Source organism: Saccostrea cucullata, unplaced genomic scaffold (genome assembly GCF_032062105.1).
Source record: "Saccostrea cucullata isolate Sc308-1 unplaced genomic scaffold, CSIRO_AGI_Scuc_v1 ctg294, whole genome shotgun sequence".
NCBI classification, from domain to species: domain Eukaryota; kingdom Metazoa; phylum Mollusca; class Bivalvia; order Ostreida; family Ostreidae; genus Saccostrea; species Saccostrea cuccullata.
In genome coordinates, this window is record NW_026936003.1 from 569894 (window position 1) to 595675 (window position 25782).

The following is a 25782-nucleotide window of genomic DNA, read 5'->3' on the forward strand; positions in this document are numbered from 1 at the left end:
ATTAGATTCATCAGGCTTTACCAAGTGTTTACCATCCATATATTAAGCCAATGTCATGAATGTGTGTGTGTAAACCCATTTTGAGTTTTTTATAGACCTAAATTGGTCTATGAGTTTGTCAAAATTACATCATTTATAAATAGCAAAAGGGTTTTTTTTTCATGTAATAAATACCAGGGTATCCCCCGTCACTCATGAGTGATTCAGAAAAGGGAATTCCCCACTTCAAAACTACCCGTATTTTAAATCCATATTTTTCTCTACCTGCTATTAGTTCGTTACCTGAATTCTTCTGTTAAATTATTTTGAATCAAAGAGAGGAAGAAAAAAGTGTCTATCCCAAAGTTAAGAGTGTACGTTTGAAAACTTTTAGTGGATATCAGACACACCTGGACAAATTTACACGGGAGACGATTAGACTATACACCTGTTCAATCGACCAATCGAGCTTGTTTTTTACTTCCTTCTCCCGATGACAGAGATGTAAACATGGCGTCGGGGAAAAAACATCACCGAAGTCGAGAGAGTCATTTTATTTACGACCTTCCATTCAGTATTACTCGACAAATATGTTGTAATCTAGATCTGGATAAAGCATGGGAAAAATTAGGTAAATATCAGAATCAATCAGAGAACTATCTATCAAAGATGATACTGAAATGGTGACCTCAATATTTTCTGTGTATTGCGTTTATTAGCTGTACATTATTCTACTTTTGAAAATGTTTCTTAGAGTAGTTACAAGTAAACAAAATGCATGATCGTGACTTCGGGTTTCTATTAAGGAAATTTGATCAAGAATCACAGTAAAGATTTGGTTACAGTATGACTTTAAACACTTACTTTTGAGCATGTTGAGTGTTGTCTGAAAAAATTTAGTAAAGTGGTTTTTTTTATGTGAACTTTTTAAAATGGTTTGTAAAGGGAGATGAGAAATATGTAGCGGACCGGACCGGGATTTGAACCTGGGTCCCTTGAATCTCCACTCAGGTACTCTACCGACTGAGCTTAGTCTGGTCACTGGCAATCGAACTCATCTGACCATCACAGGTGTACACTTGTAAGTCATTGTTTCATTTGAATGTTTTACAGCTTCAGAGATAGGGTACACAATTCAGGATGTGAGAATTTTTGAGATGGCTTTCCAGCACCATCACGGCAGCCCTTGTAAGGAGGTACTGAGTGACTGGGGATCTAAGAACGCCACGGCCAGGGACCTGTATCTTATATTACAGAGGATCGGCAGGAGGAGAGAGATGCAGCTACTGGAGTCATATTGTGAGTGACATTTTTTAAGCACTGTAAATGAGCTACATTGTATTATCATAATTGTTTGCTCTACCTTTTCTGTGTGATTTGTAAGTTTGAATCCAATTTGCGACAACTTGTACAATCAAACCTAACAATCTCAAACTTGATATGGGATGATTACCAGGGGAAAAAGAGAACATTAATTAACTCTTTACCCCTTAATGCCACGATTTGACGCACTGGCCATATCCTTAGAGTGTTTGCCTGGCTGCCCCTTGGACCGTTTTAGATGAATTGGAGTGCAGTTTAAAACTGAACTAATAAGGGTCAAATTATTTAATTTATGTTATGTATAATATATCATTGGATTCGTAATAAATTAAATTTTTCAAATGTATCGGCATAATTTTGATCGAAATTTTCTGTAAATAATTAATTCAGGTGAAATCAGGTGTAAATCACAAATTTGATATTTTCAACATGTAAAACGGCTTTTTATAAGCCAAAATCATCTGTATAAGTAATAAAAATTATGTGTGATAATATGATTGATGGTTTAATTATAATTTATTATCAAATTAATAAGTTTAAAATCTCAGAAATCAATAAATTGTTTTGCTACCTCAATGTCAATCTCGCCAACAAATTTTCAGACTTGGGTGATAAAACTTGATTTCTGAATGTTTTTGTTTACTTGAATGATCAAATTCTAATAAAATAATTATTTTCTACATCTTCTTATTTATATATACTGTAGAAGTACTTTTTTCCGCGGGGTCATAATTCCACGGAATCTCAATTTCCGTTTAATCCGCGGGTAGAAAATTATGCGGATTTCTTAGACTGTCTTTTTATGCCTTATATTTATATTAAGTACGCTTGGACAAATTTCCACGGAAAATTTGTGGCCGCGTACATAGCGTAAATTAATACCACGCGGAAAAAAGTACTTTTACAGTATGTGTAAAATGGAAGGTATCTTCTGAATTTCTGAGAAACAGGTAACGAAATCGGCACTGCATATCTTATTTCAAAGTTAATTATACTATTAGATCATTATTATTTTCAAAATTTTCGAAAAATAGGTAGTTCATAGCTTGAATTTCATGTAATGCTTTACTGGATGAGAAAATATTGCATACTGACTGAGTTATTTTTTTCACCATTTTGAATTTTGGTGGGACTTTCCAAGATTCTTTTGTTTGTTTACACAGGTAAATCACGTGATTTCTAACTGTAGTATGATGCAATCATCTATTGTTAACCTGCAGGTGGCCACCTGTGCTCTGATAATTTGTAAACAAGCTGTAATTTCAAGTCAAATCAACAAATAAATACACGTGCGTCAAAAGTCGTCATTAAGGGTTGGGGGCTAGGCGTCAAAAGTTGTCATTAAGGGGTAAAGGAGGGAATGATCTAAGGGAAAAAGAGTTAAGAATAAATGGTGAAAGACTGCAAGCTCACTTTGACATATCCTTGACTGTGTAAAATTTCATTTTCAGTTTTAAATCATGTTAATATGCCAGATTTTAGTGAAGGCTTGAACACTAACCATACATGTACACCTTTGGCTTTCCTTTTTCAGTTAACTGTGACAGCAAGCAGAACAAGGTTCCGTTTCCGAGTCGTGATGACCCGCCCTGTAACGGGACAGACACGCCCTCTATGATCCTCCGGGCACTAGACAGTACCAGTAAGTACGCTCGCACTCAGACAACCCTATGGAGTACACATACTTTAGTCATACTTTTTTCTGAGGGCGTTTATGCTTTGTCCAAGAAAATTGATCACAGTTTACTGAAATTTTATTAGTGAAGGAACTATAAAGACAGTCTAAGAAATCTACATGATTTTCTACCTGCGAATCAAACAATTAAAAAAAAAAAAAATTTTGCAAAATTGGGGAACGGTGGGGGGGGGGGGGAATATGTTTGCAGTATATGAGATTTTTTCAACAAATAAGTAAAGCAGTTCAGCAAGTGTGTATTTACCTATTTAGATGTGTGTCCATATATAAATAAGGGAGTCAGGACACATGACATATATATTGACTTGATTGGCTATGTCACAGTTCTGTATTGTACGTAGATGCTGAATGTTATAAAATCACTAGCATTTTATGAAATATTTGTGCTTGAACTTTTAAGGTAAAAAAATATATTCAGAAGTTTAAAACCAACTTTTCAATTTTTGAAATTTGAAAAGTAGATTGATCCACCCCTCTGTTTTTTTTTTTGTTTTTGTTTTTTGCACTATAATGAAGTCATGACAAAGAGGAGTGAATTTGATTTATTTTATATCCCTTCATGTTAAACAATTTGAGATGAATCATTTCCAAATTATGCTTAGCCTCATTGAGTAATATTATTTCCCTGTGTCAACGATTCCCAGAATTAATAACTGTCACCTGTTAAAAAGTCCATTACTCACCCACACAATTAAGGAAAAATTTTATGGTTTTATTCTTAGTTCAATCAAATCATTGACCAAATGTTGAATGATTGGTTTTTCTGTGTTATTTCATATAGTGAATAATAGTTTATTTGACTGGATTTATGTAAAATGCAGATGTACATGTATCAAGTACTTCAAATACACGGGGATATGAAAATTTCCAGCCTACTTAATATATACATCAAATGCACTTGTTGCTTTATGTTAAACTTTCATTGATATTAAACTCTGATCCATGTATTATTACAATATTAAGCAGTGAATGATAGAAGATTCAAAGTTAACCATTCCCGATCATGTTACTGCTTGCACACTGTATATTTCATACCCAATAAGTTATTTTAAAATCAAGTCTTTTGACGTATTTGTTAAGAATGACTGACCAATCAAAAGGATTTGTATGTATCTACAATAAAAATTGTTATGTTTCTTTTTTTAGACCTCCCAGCCCCTCCAAGTAAGAATAGCACAAAAGTGAGCAGTGGAGCGTGGAGTACGTCATCCATGAATGGTTCCACATCTATGTCGGACAAGAACGTCAATCTAAACACTCCAGAGAACCCGAAAGACAAAGCCACGAAGAAACACGCCGAGTACAAGGCTATTCCGTCACTGACGGACGAGAGGTTCTACCCGCAGAAGAAGCATGACTACCTGGTAAATATAGTGATTTATAAATGACTGTATTATCAAATTATCAAGGAACTTTAGAGATGACGTGTTAACTGAGTGGTCCTCATTTATTTGGGAATGGGGCATTTAAAATACCATAGTGGTGAACCTGCATGATGATAAGGAAGTTCTTAGGACATGATTTCTTAAAGTTCCTTAAAAATCAGAATTCTTTATATTCATGCAAGAAAGGGATAGCCATTAGGAAAAAGACATAATTTCCTTTTCACCAAGACTTCCTTTCATACAAGTTCCTTAAATGTTGTTTTTTACTGTAAATTTATGCAATTATTTAGGGACTTCACAATGGAATATGCAATGGATTATTTCAAATAGGATTACCATACTACACAACATGTAACATTTGACTTTGTGTGAGTGAGTGGGAGTGCTTGTAATTAATGTCTACAGCAAGGTCCATGTATATCTTGCTTTGAATTTGGAGTTGAGCCTACCTGTGAAGAGATATGAATCTGTTGAACACATCATGTTTTATTTAAATTAATTTTCCTATAAATACCAAAACTGTAAAATGTTATGGTACAATACAATTAAAAGACTGACATTTGTTCTCCATAGTGTTAATATTAATATGTTTATAATTTTATTTGGTTGCATAAGGATTAATTTTAATAGATTGCATAATATAGAAGGTTTGATATTTGATTGGTTGTATAATATGAAAGGATTGATTTGATTGGTTGCCAGGGAATCATGAAAGAGACATCAGGCCTCTCCAGCACTTCCTCTTCTTGTTGTGTGGGGAAGTCCATGTCTTCTGTCAAGGTGGACAAGTGTGAGATGGGCGGCCCGCCCCAGGGGAAGGGGGACCTGGGGGAGAGGTCACTGGAGTCAAGCTGGATGGAGACCCTCAAGTAAGTGGAACTGAGATTTTACTTATCTCCTAAATGATATGCAATGATATAATATGCAAAAGACAGTTTTAACTTTCAGTGCATTAGCTAGTGAAGGCTAATGCTTATTATTTTTTTTTTTGGGGGGGGGGGCTTTAATTGTGAAGGAAAATATGCAGTTGTACAGTGAAACCTGTCTTATCCGACATGCCATGGGAAATTAAATTTATGTCGGATTAAACAGTGTGTCGGATTACTCAGTGTTGGCTATTTCTGTCACATTGTCAAGTATGGCATTAGATCCAACATTATCAGTAAAAGGTACATCTTTGATTATGGCCTCCATATTTATTTCATATAAAAGATTTATACATGAAGATGTGATTTTATTTCAATAAATAATTAAATGACATGGTACATTTCTATTTACAGTTTCAGACAATAAACAATGCAACGTATATTTACAGCTCCTGAGGTTTGGTGAAAAAAGTGTCAATTGTTGTCTGTTTTTTGTTAAGTCGCTGTTTAATTAAAGTCTCTTCCGTCAGAGTTGTAAGATACTGGATGCTTTCGAAATATCGGGCGTCCTTAGCAATTGCAAATTTGCCCATTTCTCTGAGCATGTCAAGAACATTATTATAGGTCAGATCACTCTGAATAATTTCATCACCGGAATCTTCAGAATCACTGCTTGCATTTTTCGTATTGTCGTTTTTATATTCAGACAATATCTTTATTTCCCAGTCTCCATCATACGTCTCTTCTGTTTCCAAGTCATTTTCCGTGTCTGTTATTATGTCCAAGTTGTTTTCGTCCGCCATTTCATATTTCATTTTTAAGATGCTTAAAGGTAGATCATTGTCGTCGTCATCGTCAGAAATCTCAGATGATAAAGATTCGGTAATTTCAACCGGGAAACCTGCGTCGCGGAAACAACTTTCAATTGTGGTTTGTTTTGTCTCATCCCATGCCTTGTTGATCCAGTGAATTGCATCAAGAACACTAACATTTCTTAATTTTAAATCATGTGGGTGAGATGTGGCATTATCCAGAAAAAGAAGAATTTTTCTGTTTTGTCTTTTCATTTCTTTATTTACACCGAATATCCAGTCCTTCAATGTTTCCCCGGTCATCCATGATTTTTTGTTTGAGCGCCAAATAACGGGAAGTTTTGGCGGGTCAAGACTGCCAAAACAACGGGGCTTGCGGGCTTTACCAATAACTAACGGTTTTAGTTTTTCTCCAGTACAACTACAACACATCATGACTGTAACTCTTTCTTTAGCTAATTTCCCCCTTTGCATTCTTTCCCTTTTTCGGCAAATGTTTTATCAGGCATCGCTCTGAAAAATAAACCGGTTTCATCACAGTTGAAAATATTTTGAGCTGAATAACCACGCACGAGATCCGGAATTCTAGACTGATATTCGTTAACACACTCAATATTGACATTTGCACTTTCACCACAGATTTTAAAAAAACCTATAGAGTATTTATTTTTCCAACTCTCGAGCCAACCGTTAGATGCTTTGAATTCATCCAGCCCAAGCTCGGCGGCGAATTCAATAGCCTTTGCCTGTATTAACGGGCCACTTAGCGGTATATTTTTTGCCCTAGCTTGTCCAAACCATTTGAACACCAATTCATTTAATTCAAAAAACTTTGACCCAGATGTAAATCGTTTTCTCTTGGATGAAATATTTCCTTCATATTGTTCCATTAAAAAAGTCTTACGTTTCAAAATGTCAGATACAGTGGTACGTCCAACTCCGAATTCTTTTGCAAGCTGTTCTTGTGTTGGTTTTGGAAACGACTCTGATTTTTTTATTAATTCAATTTTTTTTCCAGTCCCAAATCAATTCTTTTCCTTTTAGGAGACGGCGACATTTCACATAAAAGTTTTCTTTTCTGAGGCGTTGACGCCATTTTCGTGTAAGAATAATACCAACAAAGAGAATGGATTTGTCTTTTTTTAATTTGAGTTTTAATCAATTATTGTGTACATAAACAAAACACCTGCAAACTTCAACATGAATCACTGACTACATTCTCAGCTGACCAATTGACCAAACGGGACTTTAAAATCACAGCTGGGACCCGTAATTGGCCAGCGGCTAATTATGATATACCTACCTGGGGTTTAACCAGCCGTGTAATTATGTCGGATAACACAGGTGAAACTGCAATGCAATTAATAGGCCGTGTTTACAAAGAGGTGTCGGAATTCGGAATGTACAGTGGTCGGATTGTAAAGTATTTTTCTATATAAGTTATATAAAGATTTTTTTGGGAATAAAGATTTGCGTCGGAAGTGCCAGTGTGCCGGATTGCACAGTTGTCGGATTGGACAGTGGGCACTGTATTTAGGTGTATTTTGTGAAACATTTGATTTACATTTTATTTTAAAATTTTATTTTATTATTTTTTGGGTTGTGGTTTTTCTCTGTTTATTTAAATTTTTTTTGGAGGGGATGTATTATTTTTTTCTTCAGGGTTATACTTTAATTTTTTAAACAGAAAATATAAAAATTTAACAAAATTCTTCGATGGTATTGTTTAACAATTGTCTTCCTTCTAAAAAAGAATATATTATATATTATATCAAATGACTCGCATTTGAATTTTTTCATCGATCTTGACAGAAATAAAGAGGGTTACTCCTCTCTAGCAAAGGAAGGAAAATGTGACTTTGACGTAGCAGTGGCCCTGGTGGGAACCCAGAGTTTTACCAACAAGGAACTGAACCATGCCACCAATGGCTTCAGCGAGGAATACAAGATTGGGGAGGGGGCATTCGGGGAGGTGTTCAAGGGATTCCTTAAAAGATCCTCCTGTGCAATCAAGAGACTGTTTCCTGTGAGTCCACTGCCATCTAGTTCTGATTAAAACTTACTGTGAAGTTAGATTACAATTTTCTTTATTATGCTACATTTATTAAAAAAAGAAGTATGTTGTATTACATGTGTATGATAGAAGTTTACATTTATACTGTTTATCTTACACAGAAACAGGATGAAAGTTTAAATTATCAGGAGCATTTGACGTCAGAACTGAAATCACTCATAAAGTAAGTTGTCTTTTAAAGCATAATTATATTTCTGGAAAGGAACAGCAGTTAATATTTTGCTCATCTATAAAACTATTTGCATACCATGAAATGTATTCCTGAATTTTAACAGTTTTGAGCAATCATAGTTGATCATATCTATATAGATACAGACATGAGAACATTGTACCTCTGTATGGTTACACGTTGGAGGAGGGGGAGACCTGTCTGGTGTACCAGTTCATGCAGAGTGGCTCTCTGGATGACCGACTCAAGTGTAAGGTAAAGTATCAAATTCCAGAAAAGGGGAGGAGAGCTCTACAGGTAGTGGTTCCTGTTGGAGCTTTCCAACTGATTGTTATATCTCAAATTTGTTTAAAGTGAACATCAAAGATGTAGCTAACATTTGTAATTTTGTTGATTATGCTTCAGGCTTTTGTTTAAAGCTATAAGTGTTTGTACAGTGAAACTTGTCTGACATGCACTTTGAGACAAATTTGGTGTCGGAATATAGAGGATGTCAGATTATACAGTGCAAAGAAAATGGATCAGATTTCAGTGAAAGAGATTGCACAGGTGTCAAATTAGGCAGTTTTCTCTGAACTTGAATTTTTATGATTACCTGACTTTACAGAATAACACCCCGTCATTGACGTGGACGCAGAGGATAGACATAATGAAGGGGGCTGCCTGTGGATTACAGTACCTCCATACATTGGACCAGAAACCTCTCATACATGGAGATATTAAATGGTGGGTGGCTAGTGTAGAGGCAGTTTGTTAATTAACAGAAAAACTACTCAGTTTTAGAGTTTAGAAAAAGGTTAGGTAGATCATGCTTACTGAATACATTAGAATGCATACTGTATACAGGGTTTTTCCACCTCATACTTCCCCCCCCCCTTTAAATTTGCAAATAATTTTGTCCATTTTGAATTAGGCAAAAATAAAATGGGGGTAAAAATTTCCTTGTTTACAGTATGTACACCAAAAAATTGATTTTTTGAAACTGTTATTATTATTATATTGTAGTTCAAACATTCTGTTGGACAAACACATGGAAGCCAAAATAGGAGACCTGGGATTGGCTAAGCATGCAACAGGTGGAAGTGGCCAATCAGGAAAGCTGACACATATCACCAAGAAACAGACAGGCACAAAACAGTACCAGACCAAGGCCTACCTCCCACCTGAGGTCATAAGAGGGAACGCCATGTCAATCAAAGGGGACACATTCTCTTTTGGTGTGGTAAGTAGATCCCAAGCCATTTTAAATCTGGAATAAGTGCCTTTTGTTAGGGTCCATAATTTAAAGGTGATAACCAACCTTGGAGTGTAATATCATTGCATATAGCCAATACTGTCAGAGGTAATTCTTGTATAAATGGTTTATCCACAATTGCAAGTCATCACCTGCTTGTAGGAACTGTATGTCAAACACCTATAAATATAGAAACAAGTTTGATGAACAAAGAAAGAGATAAAGAGAATTTAAAATTGTAATGCTTCACATGCAAATCAGGTTTGTAATAAGAACTTATTTTGTCTGCAGGTTATGTTGGAGGTGTTCACAGGAGAGGGAGCTTATGATGAAAAGAGGGAAGGCGGTCAGTTTCTGGTAAGACATTTATCCAGTATTCAGTGTTTCGTGTTCTGTGTTGTATTTATGTACCTCTCATTCATCATTCCTGTATTTTTTTCTGTTAGTGTACTTGTCAATAGAATACATGTAGTTATTGAAAAAAAAAATCAAGGTAAAATTCATAAATCAGTCCTTTTTTAGATGCATTGTATTTACACTGATGTCTAGAATACCATACACTGAAGTGAGCTTGAAAACTTTTATTTACTGGATTGTATTTTAATTTTTAGTCTCAGAATCCCAAATCCCTAAATATCTTTAAGTTTTTTTCTTGGCACCACTGAGTTCCAGATATCAGTGTTTGACTGTATTATAACAGAGATGAATTTTGTCTTTGTAGAAGGACTACATTAAAGACTTCAGTGATTCTGAGGAGAAATGTATGGAGCTGAGAGACAAGAAGGCGGGGTTTGTCGCAGATGATGTAGCTAAACATTTCTTCCGTACCGCCATGAGGTGTACATCTCAACTGAAGAGGGAGAGGCCTGATATGGTTCAGGTATAAATTGATTATTTAACTTAATACAGTTAAATTCGTTTAGTTCAAAGACAGATATTCAAAGTTACGGGTATAAAAAGCTTTTGAATTCTTTACATTTGCTTAATTTTTTTTGAAGGTCCATACAGAATTGAGTGAAATGGAGGCAGCCCTTAGTCAAAAATACACCACAAAATGCCAAGGTCAGTTTTCATGGTTTGCAGACAGAAATTAATTTCAGAAAGGATATATGAATCAGTAAATAATTGTTAATAAATGCATAAAAATGATAAAATCGTCAGAATGCACTAAATTGCATACTGTAAACCAACTATTATTTGCGTCATCTTTTATTCTTGATTTGTCAGTTAGAAATCAATCCACGACAGTTCATTTTCACGAAATAGGAAGCACTTTCTACAAAAACAAAGCAAAATAAATGGTTCGCGGTGATTAATATTCACGACTTAAAGTAGGTCACGAAACTGGCGAATATTACTCGCACACGAATAAAAGTTGGTTTACAGTATACATGTACAGCGTAAAGTACCAATACTACCATATAGGGAATTCCATATGTTGTTATACAGTTAATTCTCAATAAACCACCACCTTTTGTAATTTAGAAATCTTGGCGGTATAACGAATTTGGCGATGAATTGAATTTCCCATCTTCTGGAAAACAAGAAGTAGAGTTACCGTTCTTAGAAATACCATTTAGCGTTTCGATTCTTATTATTACATGTACATGTATATAAAAACATATTTCTGATTGAAAATACTTCAAGTAATTTTTTTATGTACAAATTCGCAAAAACAAAATGTGCAGTTTTGAAATAAAGACAAGTACATGGGTGTGCATTTAAATCTGCACGTCTGCTGTTGAAAAAAAAAACATGGTGGGTCGATCGTCGTGATATACATTTCCGATAGTAAGTAAAATGAATTCTTGAATAAATTAATTGTTTATGGCAACATTGTTAATTTAACATTCACAATTTATACAGTATAATTATTTTTTCAGCAACCTTTGCATTGTTTAAAGCAGAGATCATCTAAATAATATAGTTATCAGCGTACTTTAACAACGACCGTTTTTGTGGCAAAGCCGTGACTAAATGAATTTTTTTTTTAACAGAAAACAAAATTATTATAACAGTTCATGTTAAAATTATTGTTTATTTAGTTCTTGTTTAATTACTTAATTGCATGTACCTTGTCTGTGTTTGCATGCTTTACAACAGGGATAGTGTCAACCAATTAGCCCCGCTTCACTGACCGCACGCACCTGTGGCGGTATATCGAGATAATTGACACTTAAAAATGGACGTTTGTTGTGAAAACAGGGTGGCAGATGGCGGTATGCGAATTTGGCGTTATAAAGAGAATTTTATATAGCAGGAAAAACGTTCTTGGGAAATCATGGCGGTATTGCGAAAATGGCGATGAATCGAATGGCGATAATTCGAGAATTGACTGTATATGTGCACAAATCTTGGGTGGGATTGGATAGAATTTGAGTTTAGTTGAACCCCACCCCCCTCTCGTGGAAAAAAGTTCCTTAATTTTTGCATTTGCACCTTGAGATAATTTCTTCTGTAGAGTACTCTGTAAATATTGACTTGTGAGGAATGCTAAAAACTTTATTTCATTATTCTGTAGAAAATGCAGAGATGTACAATGGATGCCCTCCATTTGGACCTGTTTCAGACCAGGGGGACACCAGAATGGATGAATTCTCCTACACAAGCAATGGATACCACCAGCCTGGTCTAATGGCTGTCCCACAACAACCTGCCTCAATGATCTCTCAGCAAGGCTTCCCACAAGGCATGCCTCAGCAGGTGTATATGACAGGGGTGCCTCCACAAGGCATTATTTACCAGCAGGCCTTTGTAGGAGGCATGGCAGGCCAGCCAATGACAGAGGCCATGAGGTTACAGATGGGCTACGATTCAGGATTAAAATCAGATGAGATACCTGGGTATTTAAATACACATCCTACCTATGAATCTGACCCACAGAAACTGCAGGACTTAGAATCTGAGTATCCATCAGATCCCCAGAAACTTCAGAAGTTAGAAGAGGAGGAGATACAGCAGCCGGATTCACTTACCTCACACGAGATGCCAACTCTGGGTCAGGGTGATATTTATCAATCAGACATGCATAAACTAGAGGAAATACAAGCCTTTGAGGAGAGTTTACACATTCCGCCCGAGGCACAACCTGCACAAACAGTGCAGCAGGAATGTGTGAGTGCAGAGCCATCTAGTGGTGTTGATCCCACAGAAGTGGAGATAACTGTTTCTGGTATGCAGGAAATGACACTCACTGATACCCCTGCACAGGAATACACTGAATCTGCCACTGTCGTACAAAATCCATCTGAATCTGAAATCACTCCTGAAAATGCTGAGGGGATTAATGATCTTCCAGGGGGAAATCAGGAAAGATTGGCCCAGGAAATAGCAGCTGTTGGCAAGAAGTCTTTTGGTGCAATGTCACTCTTTGAGAAATACAAGGAGGCTCTAGAAATGGAGGGAGAAGAGGATGAAGAATATGACACTGGAGAATCGGTAGAGTACGAGGATGAATTGGTGAATGGAGTTGAGGAGGAAGGAGAAGATGGTTACTATGGACAAGGCGGTTGCTATGGACAACAAGATGGTTACTATGGACAAGATAGTTGCTATGGGCAACAAGATGAGGAAGAGGAGGATGATGATACCCTTGTGGAGGAGGTGGATGGAGGAGAAAGTGATTTGGTGACCCCTGAAGTTTTACCCCCTGTGCCAGATGTTCCCCATCATCAGACCCCCAGCATTGTCCATTACGCTCCCTCCAGCCCAACAGAAACCACAGAGGAAGACTGTGGAGAAAACGACTCCAGGCTCTTTGCAGACGACAGTGGTAGTCTAGACTCTGACATTCTCACACAAGGTTATAACACACATTCTACGTCTCATTTGGTGTCTGACGATTTTGTGTCAGATTCACAGCTTTTCAATGAGCAAGAAACATCCAACTCAAGGTTATTCGGTGAGAAACGTGATTCTAACTCGTGCATATTCGGCCAGAAAAGTAACTGTGTGATTTCAGGAGGTGCCTCTACAACAGACGTCAAAGACAGTAAAAACAGCTCACCAATCTCATCAGCTGGAACAGAAAGGGACATCAAACTACAGCAAGTCTCTCCCCCTCCCCACTGGCAGAAACAGAGGCTGGAACCCAGTGAGGGGGAATGTTTTGTGTAGCTGTAAGTGTAATGGTCATTTTATATGATTATTGAATAAGCTGTCATAAACTGCTAGCAATCGTGATCTGAATTGATTCGATCTACATGCATTGAACGTGTAATTATCATTCCTGCAAAGTTTACCATTCTCTTTAAAATTAGGTTGTATTTTTTTTCCAATTTTTTTCAACATAAATTGTAATATGAAAATGTTTTAATTATGTTGCTATTTAAGAAATATACTAGTGTTCAGAATATATATATCTTGTAAAAATTGAACTGCTAAGAAACAAACCTGTATGAAGATTATCTAGATATTTATGATAGATTATGTTGAAATTATTCAAGTGGCCTTATGTCCTTTCAAAATTTTAACCCCCTTCCTCCATCTTCACTCTTTCATTTAACATATTGCCAACAATCATTTATATTAATTTGTTATTTTATGTGTATTGTATTGTATTGTATAATATCTAATCGTTTATGTGCCATTTGCATTATGTACTTTAGATTTGACACTCTTTTATCATCTTTTTTTGGTCAAATCTTATATTAATTGTTATACAATTAGTCTGTTTAAAGCATATTTGAGAAATTCATGTTGTTTAATTTCAAATTGCCAAACGCAAGTAAATTGTATCTTTTTATCCATGTACTTTCAGCATTGTTCAAATGAGTACATTTTGTACCATGAAGGTATTTTATATTTAATGGCTCAAATTTTAGGGGGAAATATTTAACGGGTATTTAAAGCTTGATTTACATTTACTTTGAAAAAGTTATGTGAAACCCATCATTGCAGAACTAAATATGTTGACTTTCGAGTTTTTGCTACCCTTCCCCTAATCTTCAATAAAAAAAAAAAAATTGAAAAATTGGACTACTTTAACAAAAGCTCTCAGCTTTCGAGAAATAGCAGTTATTGTTTTGTATTTGATGTTGAATGATACATGTTTTTGTTTTTGTTATGATATACATGGTGCATGTTATATAAAAGTTAATCAAATGTTGAATTTTACAGCCCTTTTGAGAAGAAATATATATTTTACATGTTATACAAGTATAATATAATCTTATAGTCAATAATTGTTTGTTAAATGTCTTTTTGAGAAGGATAAAAAAATAAACGTTGTAAGGAAAACAATTTGTAATGCTAATTTCACTTTTCTTTCTAACATCTTATTATTATTTTTTTTAAGCAAACCGATTACATGCATTTTTTTTTTAAATATCAGACATCATTTTTTGAAAGCAGTTGAAAAGTCAGTTCAAGTTATACATGTACTTGAATCTAAAGAGGTGGAAAAATATTCTTTGATTGTATTTGATAATAGTGTTATATTTATTTTGTTGTATCACATCTTAAGTCTCGAAGAATACCAAGAATTTTTCCAAAATAGCTATTGATAGTAGATTTAGGTGTCGTTAAATTTAAATCTCCTTGTACAGTTCGTGTACTTGATTATTAATGTAGCATGAACCATAACTCTTAAATGCTTCTAAAATACATTTACATGTATAATGTCAATACTAAGGATAAAAGATTGATAGAGTTTGTTGGGGGGTAAGTTTCTATGGGTTTTTTTTTTATAGATTACGAAAGATAGAAATTGTTCCTAAACATTAAAAATTAGACTCACAAAAATAAGTAATTAGGGCCCAGCAAGGATTTGCGGGTGCCCTATAGTAATCACTCTGTCCGTCCGTCTGTCCGTCTGTCTGTCTGTCTGTCTGTCCGTCTGTCACTCTTCCGTCCACAAATTTTCTGTTTTTTTCTAATAACTTTTTTTATGGTTGCCCAATCAAGTTCAAATTTGGTATGGTAGTTCAGTAGGCAGAAATACATATTTTGATGCTAAGTTTGGTTCTCTATGTCTTCTGGTTTGGAGATGGGGTGGTGGGGTAGATTCCTTAACTATGCATAAGAATGAATGGGCAACTTTTTTTATGGTTGCCCAATCAAGTACAAATTTGGTATGTTAGTTCAGTAGGCAGAAATACATATTTTGATGCTAAGTTTGGTTCTCTATGTCCCCTGGTTTGGAGCTGGGGTGGTGGGGTAGATTCCTTAACTTTATATACAAAAGCATTAATTTGGCAAAGAGAGATAACTGCTGAAGATGTTCCCATTGTAAACTGAATGCTGCTATGAGTCCCTTGGGATTAATTAGCTTTCCTCCTGAAGAAAATCCAGAGCATTATCTTTATCTGTCAGATTGAGATGAATTGCCACCTCTGTCTGCAAATGAAGTTTGTTTTGAAGTTAAGTCTGTAAATTTGGAATGCTATGAACACTCTGAAATGTGGATTTAAATATAAATTTTTATAATTTATTTTTGTTTAATAGTTATGATTTCATTGAATTCTAATAACAAGAAATAGATTAAAGAAGATTTTTTGATTTACTTTTTTCACTTTATGTTAATTCAAGAATATTACTAATTTTTAGGATAGTTGTATAAAAACCCCATTCTATCATTAATACTGAAAAAGTTCTTATTGTAACTTAAGAAGAAAATGATGAGAGAGGTACAATTAATCCCTTGGGATTAATTATCTAGCCTGCTGCAGAAAATTTAGTAGGCTTTTCTTTATCTGTCACTTTAAGATTAATGAAAACCTTTGTCTGCAACTGCTGTTTGTTTGAAGTTAAGGTCAAGCCTTCATGATATTTGCATTCATTGAAGGCTGGCATTTTATATAACACAAGCTTCATAATTGTTTAAATATACATTCAATTTTAAGTTGTGCTTTACTGCCTAATGTAAATACAAGGATATTATTTTCAGGGTTTTTTTAATATTCAAGAATTATCTTGAAATTTTAAGAATACAGTTGCTGTTGCTTATTCTTCGTACATTTTTCAATCATTCCGTAAGCTGCACCCTAGTAATTCTACCCCATGGCGGGGCCCTTGCTGACTGGTCAGTTTTCTAGTTTTACTCTATTATCATCTTTAAATGTCAGAAAATCAAAGGTGCATGTCATTTTGATATTCAGCAATTCATGGGATGCTTGTAAACTTATGAGAATTTCTTAGATGTTAAAAGCTAGAAAGTGCCTCCCATAGTGGGTCTCTTGTTTATGATTTGAGTTTATTTATATAAATGTATAATTATGTGTCCATTCCTTTGTTTTTGTTTATGTTTTTTTTTTACAGATTATATTATATTTAATACCTAATTCAAATAAAATGGTCTCTTTTCTCAGGTCATTTTTATTTCAACTGAGAAATAAGTGTGCTGATAAAATATACGTAATTACTGAATACTTGCATGTACATTTTTATTTACCAGACTCCATTAAATAATCTCCATTATAACTATTGAAACAACAGGGCACCACAAAGCAGACCATCCACTTACAAAAGAGGATATAAGTAAATTCAGGTCTATTCCAATGCAAATTACTCACTTCTGTTATGCACACAAAAACAAACTAACCCACACACAAGCATGTAACTATATCCCCTCAAACTTATTTGCAAACAGGTAACTTTTGTGACAAAGCAACATACCTGGCCATTATTTTACACGTAGAACGAGATGTGTGTGAGAATAACTGACATGTACCCCCTGTATGACAGCTTATGGCGAGGGTAAAGTTTCTCAAATGCAAATCAAAATCCAAGGTCAACAGGTCAAAATTGTTGGTATCAAGAGGTCAAGGTCTTTTCATGAGGAATACACATATGAAATATGAAAGCTCTAATATTTTATCATTATTCTCTTTTATAATGATTAGTGGATTTTTCTTTCTGAAAATGCTTTAAATGGCATCTAATCTTTTCAATTTTATCAAATTTGTTATAAACTAAAAAAGTATAATTTTTTTGTTATGATGCAACATATTAAAATAAGCAGATTTATCAAATCCAAAACATAAAGTGATTTTTTTTTCAAACAGAAAAATATTCCAAAATTGTTTTGTTTTTTGTTTCTTTGATCCAGTAGTACATTCAATATTTCTTTTAGATACGTGTGCTTTCTGCATGGTTCTGCAGCTTGTTGCTGCCCATTTTGACCATGAAATAAACAAAGTTTATACAAAATCAAAGTACTGAAAGTACTGTTAGACGGAGGCTTCATGTATGAGAGAACACAAAAGAAATATATATGTCATACATTGCTGTAAAGAATATTATGAGAAATAATGTGTAGGTTTTTTTTCAATTCAACATTTTTTTCAAAAGATACTCCAATATTCATGAGGTTTTTGGGATATTATAATTTCATCTTTGTAATGTAAACTTCGGCTTGATTAAAGTTCACTGTTATTTAGATGAGATACTTTCAATATTAAACCTTTCAAAGTAAGAAACAGTAATTGACTAGGCCTGGTTGACATAAAACTTAGACGGGCTAACTTTTTATCCCAGTCTCACTTAAGGAATATATAGTGGAAAAGTGAGACTGAGATCAAAAGTGAGCTTGTCTAAGTTGTATGCCCCCAGGCCCAGTTTGATGAATGTAGGTTTAATATGTTCTAGTCATGAGCCCACTGGCGGAATTAAAAGGGGCCCCTGGCCCCCTCCCTTTTGAGTCCAAAAAATACGCAATATTTGATAAATGAGTGTTTTAATTGTGGCTGTGGGCCCCTTCCCTGACCTCAAACTGGTCCCCCTATTTCAGAATTTCTGGATTCAGCACTAGGCCTCAGCCTGTCAGCAGTCTCCATATTTCAAGATATCTTATTTATAGGTCACAGAGATCTACTGTTAACATAATTATGACATGTAACAGCTACCAAAATCAAAATTTGTCGGCCTTATTGTTATAATGTTATGATATGAGCTAACATGGAAAAAGAAGCAGCCAGGTAATTGGACATGAACAACATAATATAGTACAGTTTGTCTTAAACCTTTGTGATACAAAATGGGGTGACCTAGCTTGAAAGCAACACAGAATTTTCTTTAAGTAATACAACTTCATTAACATGCAATAAATGTTCTTGCCAGAACACAATTTTTTGAGTGGAATAAAATATACTTTCTTACTTTATGTAAACAGAACAATCAAGTTCCTAAGACTTGCTATTTCACAAGTTTAAATTGTTTTTGGAGAACTGGAGTATTGCTTACAATAACAAAGATATATCTTGACAAATTTGACAACCAATATTTCTGGAATTATTAAATGTAGTATTTTATCATATGACAGATTAACCCAAAAAATGTCTTTCTTTACTCGTATACCAGTGGAAATGGTTGTCCTTTTCAGTTTATCTGTTTAAAACAATCATTAACAATGAGACATGATTACAAATTACGTAGAGAAAAGTTATAAATATATAACTATGATTTCTGCTTTTCAGTAACTCTGTTAAAACAATCACTTTACCAATGATGTAGGTTAAAAAAATTGACATGAATACCAATGATCAGAAATACATGTAATCTTGTATATAAAAAATAATTAAAGTTTGGGATGTGAAAGAGGTAAAACACAAGTATCAAATGCAAATAAGGATCAACGATATGTCAATAAGACAACTTATTTCAGAAGATATGACTTTTATTTATTAATTAGGATATTATGTGATAAATCAAGTAAATCCTATGAACCAAGATTTGGGTTGTACCCAAGGGTCAAACGTTACAAATGCATTTTGATCTCAATATCAGAGTTGCCGTTTGTTTCTCTCTTATCTAATGTGAGGGTACCCCAAACACTCAAACCGCTTGTAGAAAGTGTAAATCTATTTTCATGTGTTTCCTGAAATTATACATAATATCAAATAAACAATTCAAAACTAGACTGTTAATATTCCTACATATAAAAATACTATGCATTTGTTTATTCATCGATCCTTGTCAGATTAAAAAACTCCATGAAACCTATTGATGCAAGCGTCAAAAATCGGCCGCAAACCAATTTATCGGTCCTTTCAAAAAGAAATTAGAAAAGGAATGAAAATGAGATTACAAACAACAATCAAACACAAAAAATTCCATTAAAACTGAAATGCTTGATCTATTATTAAAATATCTTATATTTATACCTGCGACATAAAACATTTGCATGCGACATAGCAGGATTTTCTTCAATACATAATACAGGTACATCTGCGTCTCCACACTTAGTTTGATACACAGGCGAATTCTGGTGGAAGTTTTTACAATTAAATATAAAACTAAAGTTTAAACTTATCTGTAACTAGAGATAGTTTTTACTTTAATAAAAGAAGCAATTGATAAGTGGGGTTCCTCGATCACTCTCCGCGGATGTAAACCCCCCCCCCCAACTCTCTCTAGATCCGCCACTTCATTTCTTCTCGTTCTTGTTTTGGTGTGAGAACCGGCGGGAAAAGGCTCGGCATATTGTAAAACATGCTTTATCATCGTCTGTTGGAACAAAATCTCCTAATATTCTGTCTGATAAAAAATTAATAGTAAATCACTTTTTTTTTTTACATATTCCGTAGGAAATGTATTTATATACACGTCATTTTAAAAAATATTAGACAAATCCTGTTTATTTAGAAAAAGTAGAACTGTTTGTTTATACTTGTATGTGACGCGATCTTTGTTTTAGACTATGCCTATCCTTGCGGTCGGTGTAACGCAGAGTCGCTCTAAAAATAGAATTCTCAAGGTAATGAAAACAATTCCACCGATAGATGGTGCTTGGGAAATCTTTCCTGTTTACATTCCATGGGCAAGACAATCCCTATACACGGAGGCTGTCATACAGCCTCCGTCTAAAAAGGCAAATCAAGCTGACTAACAAATCGAAGAAAATTTATAAATTTTAACAGTTTAATATGAAAAAAAACCTGTCATGTTTTCAACAATACAATTTAATGAATTAGTAAAGCAGAAAACCTGTGAATATGGTTTTGTCACCGAGAGTGTTTTTATTATGATCACTTGACGAGACAACGCGTACCCAGACCGAAGTACCAGAAAATATTTCTCTAACAACCATTTCTCCGCTGTTGTGATAACCACCTGATGTGGCATCACAGTAGACAAAACCAAAGGCAACGTTGTCATTAACTATTTCTGCTTGTATTTTTGCGCCCTTGCACTCCAGACCAAAATAGAAAACGTAAAGACCATCCTGATCCGCACTGAATACCCCAGTGTAGTGATTATAACGATTCCCGGTGTTTGTAAGAACGTGGTTGAAAATCAGGGTTTCTCTTGGAACAACAGGATCATTCGAATCTCTGTAGGCTGTCAAACCAATGCGGTGGGTCATCTGAACAGAACCTGGGCTTACTGAAAAGAACATTCAATTTTATTCATAAACCGAGTTGTATTTGTTTTTCTACATGCACATGTCACAGGAGTCTGAAAAAAATGATCTTTTTTTCTCCAAAAAAAAAAAAAAAAGAAAAAGAAAGAAAAAGAGGAAAAAGGCCACAAATTTAGTTCTTCGCCTAATTTTTTGGAATGGAATAGCTGCAACAATGTAGCCCTCACTGACTTTTTTAATCTGGATATTTTCTGGAAAAAAGGGCTACATTATTGCAGCTAGGAATTGAATTGTTTTGACTTCAATTATTTATAGTTTACTTGGCATTGTAGAATCTAAGTTTATTGTCAGAACAATATCACAGTGTTTGTTAAAATTTACTAGAGGTACTGTGAGCATTGAGCTCACTAAATGATACCCCCGCCTCCTATATGAATATAATGGCAGTGTCCATGTTTTGCTCTGGAAAATCCAAAATATATGTCAGATCAAAAAAGTAAAATAGGAGGTGCACAATGGCAATATGTATAATAAAGATTCTGTGAAAGTGTCATTAAATTTCCTTCAGTGGTATGAGAGGAGTTGCGGATAAGAGATGGGTACCCCAAAGCGTAACAGACAGACGGACGGACGTACAGACGGACGGAAATACCGATTACTATATAGCCTCCCGTTTTTCAAGCGGGGGGTATAAAAATCCTTGGAATTTGCCCCAAAACTCGGGATCGATTTTTTTTAGGAATACACTATATAAGCTATCCCTTGTATTTTCCTGTGTTTATATTAACGTTATATGGTTTTGCTGGCAAGAGAAAACGCCCTTAATTACAGTAGAGGTTAGCTAAGTCTGATTTTTTTAAAAAGGAAGCACATATAATTACGTTTCTATAGCGTTTCGCCCAGTGATTCCAGAGAAGTCGAAAATATTTTACCAGAGGGACAGACGGACAAACAGACATACAGGTACAACAAATGATCAGAAAAGCTCGGTCACTGATTTAGATGAGCTAAATTGAATTAAAAATATGAAAGTTAACTACATATATGCATCTACACTGTATAATCAGAATCGTTTTAAAATATGGAAAGAAAAAATGGATTACATGTAACAAATACACTTGAACGATCCTTTCGTAGAATTCTTCTTGTGAGATTTGCACTTGCATTCAGCAATTCTCTGAAATTAAAACAAAGGAAACTAGAGGTACTGTAAGCAATGAGCTCACTAAATGATACCCCCGCCTCCCATAATGTCCATGTTTTGCTATATATTGTTTTACGGTAATGTGTAAAGAGGGATAACTCGTTGTATCAAATGTTATTCAGAAGCCGGCATATGTGACGTACGTCGTAGGTAAGAATATAATGGCAATGTCCATGTTTTGCTATGGGAAACCTAAAATACGTGTCGGATCAAAAAAGTAAAATAGGAGGTGCACAATGACAATATGTAATAAAGATTCTGTAAAAGTTTCATTAAATTTCACTCAGTAGTATAAGAGGAGTTGCGGATAAGAGATGGGTACCCCAAAGCGTAACAGATGGACGGACGGACGGACATAACGATTACTATATACCCTCCCACTTTTCAAGTGTGGGGGGATATAAATATACGTAAAAGAAAACGTGATAGGAATATATTTTTCTGATGAACTTTACGAACATGCTGTTTAATTTCTGATAGAACGCCTTATACATTTTTGTTATTGTAATAAATCTACTTTATTGCACGGAATGGCACAAGGCTTGCATAAAAAGATACATGTATAAACTAGAGGCACTGTGAGCATTGAGCTCACTAAATGATACCCCCGCCTCCCATACTTATATTATAGCAGAGTCCATGTTTTGCTATGGGAAACCCAAAATATGCGTCGGATCAAAAAGTACGATAGGAGGTGCACAATGGCAATGTATAATAAAGATTCTGTGAAAGTTTCATCAAACCTCATTCGGTGGTATGAGAGGAGTTGCGGATAAGAGATGGGTACCCTAAAGCGTAAAAGACGGACAGACGGACATCCCGATTACTATATATACCCTCCGCTTTTCAAGCGGGAGGAGGGTATAATATATAATTAGAAAAAAATAGGATGTAACGATTAAACTCAATGAATTTAATAGACTTTTTAAATAACAGTTTTGAGAAGTGGAGGGGAAAGGGGTAACCAAAAGAGGGGGTTCAACTTCCCCAAACAACCCCCCCCCCTTCAGCGCGTTCTGTTCCATCAATGTAACGAACAACCCAATAATACAATTTAAAGATTCTTTTTAAAGAGATATTTGACAAGCAAAATTTAAAAAAATAAAACAAGTAAAATAAAATGTAAACAACAATAAACCAATTAATTTGTCCAAAAATGAAGAACTTGTCTCGTGGCTTTCTAAATCAATTTTCTTCAAATACTAGTGCATGACTTTCCCTTTCGATTTAACTATAACAAAGGTCTGTGTTTCCTTGAGGTAGGGTACCGGGGGGGGGGGTACCGGGGGGGGGGTCTAAGTTTATTTTTCCTTTAAACTTACATCTAGATAGAATTTTAGTAAACTGAATGTTCAGCTTTTAGGCTCACAGATTCAAATACCCGGTAGTCTATATGCAGTCAAACTAGCGATCTAAAGTACAATGACAGAGTAATTTAAACTTTTATCTTAAGGACTTTTTAAAAGCTTACGTCGATTTTTGAGAAGAAACTGTTTCATGAGCTTTGTCAGCAGAATTGCTCTCCAACTCAGGACTGACGTCATCAGTAAGGCGGACACCCTTAAGGAGCTGAATTTCCATACTCTGGGACTTTACAACCTGTTTTAACTGATGCAGCTCGAGATCCTGCTTATCAACCCGAGTCCTTAATTCTGAGAGCTCTTCTAATATACGTTGTATTTTGAGATTTTCATCTGCAAAGACAGTTAAACTACAAAAAAGCAGAATAAAAGAACAAAGTGTTATGTTTGCCATTGCAACAGGTCTGCAAGTCCTCGTTCTTCGGTAGATAAGTTGTCAGTTATCTTCGTATGTATGCTAAAAGGTCAATAAATATAGTCGTCTGCAAATATATAGCTGCACTTGTCACTTATGAAAATTCATCTGTGTCAAATCGGGAATAAGTCCGAAATATCTGACGTTTTCCGGGCTTTTTGTGTCTAAGTTGAAACGTCTGGTGACCTTTTTTTTGGCTTGTCAAGGATTTTTGGTGGTTGATATAAAGTCCTCAGTTGAAACTATAAATGTCAGTATATATGTCCGCAAAAACTTGAACCTTGTCCATAACTTTTGAGTGGTTGGGAGTATAGCTTTTATATTTCACAGGTGTATACCTTTCTTCAGGTACCACCAAATTTGACCTCTTGACCTTGGAATTTGACCAACTTAAAAGATATCAAACTTAAACCTTGGCTATAACTTTTGGTGCTAGGGTTTTTATACTTTTTGAAAATTTAAACCATAACTTTTGAAAAGTTAGTACTGGGGCTTTCCTATGTCATTGGTGTATTCCTTGTGATAAGATCTTTCTCTGGATACCAACAATTTCGACCTTTTGACCTTAACTTTGGATTTTGACTTGCATTTTTAAAAATTTTAATTTTCACCATAAGATGCCATATTGGGGCATCAGTGTTTCACAAACCCATCTAGTTGTTTGAATCATATGTCCTTAATAATAGTCATTGTTAAAATTATGTGTAAACATTTTTATGCCCCCGTAATTGAAAATTCCGGGGTAAATAGTTTTTGCCCTGTCTGTCCATTAATGTTTGTCAACAAAAACTTTAACCATGTCCTTAACTTTTGAATGGATGGGGCTATGGCTTTCATATTTCACAGGTATATTCCTTTTGACAAGACCTTTCATTTGGTACCACTGAATTTGATCTTTTGACCTTGGAATTTGACCCACTTTTAACAAAAATTCCCAAACTTTACACATGACCACTTTCAAATAGTTGGTGCCAGGGGTTTCATACTTCACATGAGTATTCACTGTGACAAGACCTTTTATTTGGGTTTAAAATATTTGACCTTGACCTTAGAGTTTGGTAAACTTTTAATAAAAACTTTAAACTTGACAATAACTTCTGAACTGTTAAGTGCTATCGCTTTCATATTTTACAGGTGTATTTCTTGTGACAAGATCTTCCTTTGGATACTTACAGTTTTGACCTTGACCTTAAGAGCTTGACCCATTTAAAAACCTTTAATCTTTACCAAGTTTTGAACCATAAGTAATAGGTCTCTCATATTTCACAGGTGTATTCCTTGTGAGAAGACCTTACTTTGAGTACCAACAATTTTGACCTTGACCATTAACTTGCATTTGAGATATGTCAATCCTCACCATAAGCTGCCATATGGGGGCATCAGTGTTTCATTCACAAGTCTTCTAAATGCCTCAGTATCTAAATAATTACCTTTTAAAAATGTTTTAGATGATATAAGCCATAAAATTCAAAAAGTAGGTCATGGTCCCTACTTTTAAGTTGACATTGTTCAAGGACCCAAGATTCATCAACTGAAAACGTTTGATGATCATAGGCCTTAATGAGTCCAAAGTATGCCTCAAAATCAATTTTAAAACAAATGCCCCCAAAATTCAAAAGGTAGGTCACTGTGACCTCTTTTTGAGTTAACATTATGTGAAGTCCTAAGATGCATCAACTTACAAGATTTGATGATCTTTAAAGTAAGCAAAATATAAACGTTTTCATAGTGTAATTTTTGGTCAAATTTGAAGCGACCTTGAGACTATGCCCTTTGCCCCAGGGTGATGCTTTGAACAATGTGTTATGTTCAACATATACTTATCCTTGGTGGTGATCTGCCTGATGGTTTTAAAGAAGAATTTTTAGCAACCAGTCGGTTTTAATGGTAGCCATTCAACCAAGGATACCCTGTGTCAAATTTGACAATGATTGACCAAGGAGTTCTTGAGTTATGGCCCATATT

At 34.9% G+C, this 25782-nt stretch overlaps 2 protein-coding genes and 1 long non-coding RNA gene across 4 annotated transcripts; 2 read left to right on the top strand and 1 right to left on the bottom strand.

Moving 5' to 3' along the window:
* The first annotated feature begins 398 nt into the window (after positions 1 to 398).
* LOC134244547 (uncharacterized) lies at positions 399 to 14413 on the top strand. The gene is made up of 14 exons (XM_062726807.1): positions 399 to 610; positions 1093 to 1278; positions 2837 to 2944; positions 4145 to 4362; positions 5086 to 5252; positions 7874 to 8087; positions 8237 to 8298; positions 8445 to 8559; positions 8912 to 9030; positions 9310 to 9526; positions 9830 to 9895; positions 10260 to 10418; positions 10537 to 10600; positions 12060 to 14413. The coding sequence occupies exons 1-14, from the start codon at positions 490 to 492 to the stop codon at positions 13652 to 13654; spliced, it is 3411 nt and encodes a 1136-aa protein (XP_062582791.1). The 5' UTR covers positions 399 to 489; the 3' UTR covers positions 13655 to 14413.
* Positions 14414 to 14835: 422 nt separating this feature from the next.
* LOC134244511 (uncharacterized) lies at positions 14836 to 16840 on the top strand. Its single transcript, XR_009987237.1, has 2 exons — positions 14836 to 15283; positions 16565 to 16840. It is a non-coding gene; the product is annotated as an uncharacterized LOC134244511 (long non-coding RNA).
* A 3507-nt stretch (positions 16841 to 20347) lies between these two features.
* LOC134244512 (complement C1q subcomponent subunit A-like) lies at positions 20348 to 23788 on the bottom strand. Of its 2 annotated transcripts, XM_062726775.1 has the most exons (3): positions 23513 to 23788; positions 21956 to 22014; positions 20348 to 20860 (listed from the first exon to the last, which is right to left on the bottom strand). In XM_062726775.1, exons 1-3 carry the CDS (start codon positions 23620 to 23622, stop codon positions 20445 to 20447), a joined length of 585 nt encoding a protein of 194 aa, XP_062582759.1. In that variant the 5' UTR covers positions 23623 to 23788; the 3' UTR covers positions 20348 to 20444. The 2 variants fall into 2 exon arrangements, with proteins under 2 accessions (XP_062582759.1, XP_062582760.1); XM_062726776.1 differs by lacking the exon at positions 21956 to 22014.
* Positions 23789 to 25782: the final 1994 nt, after the last annotated feature.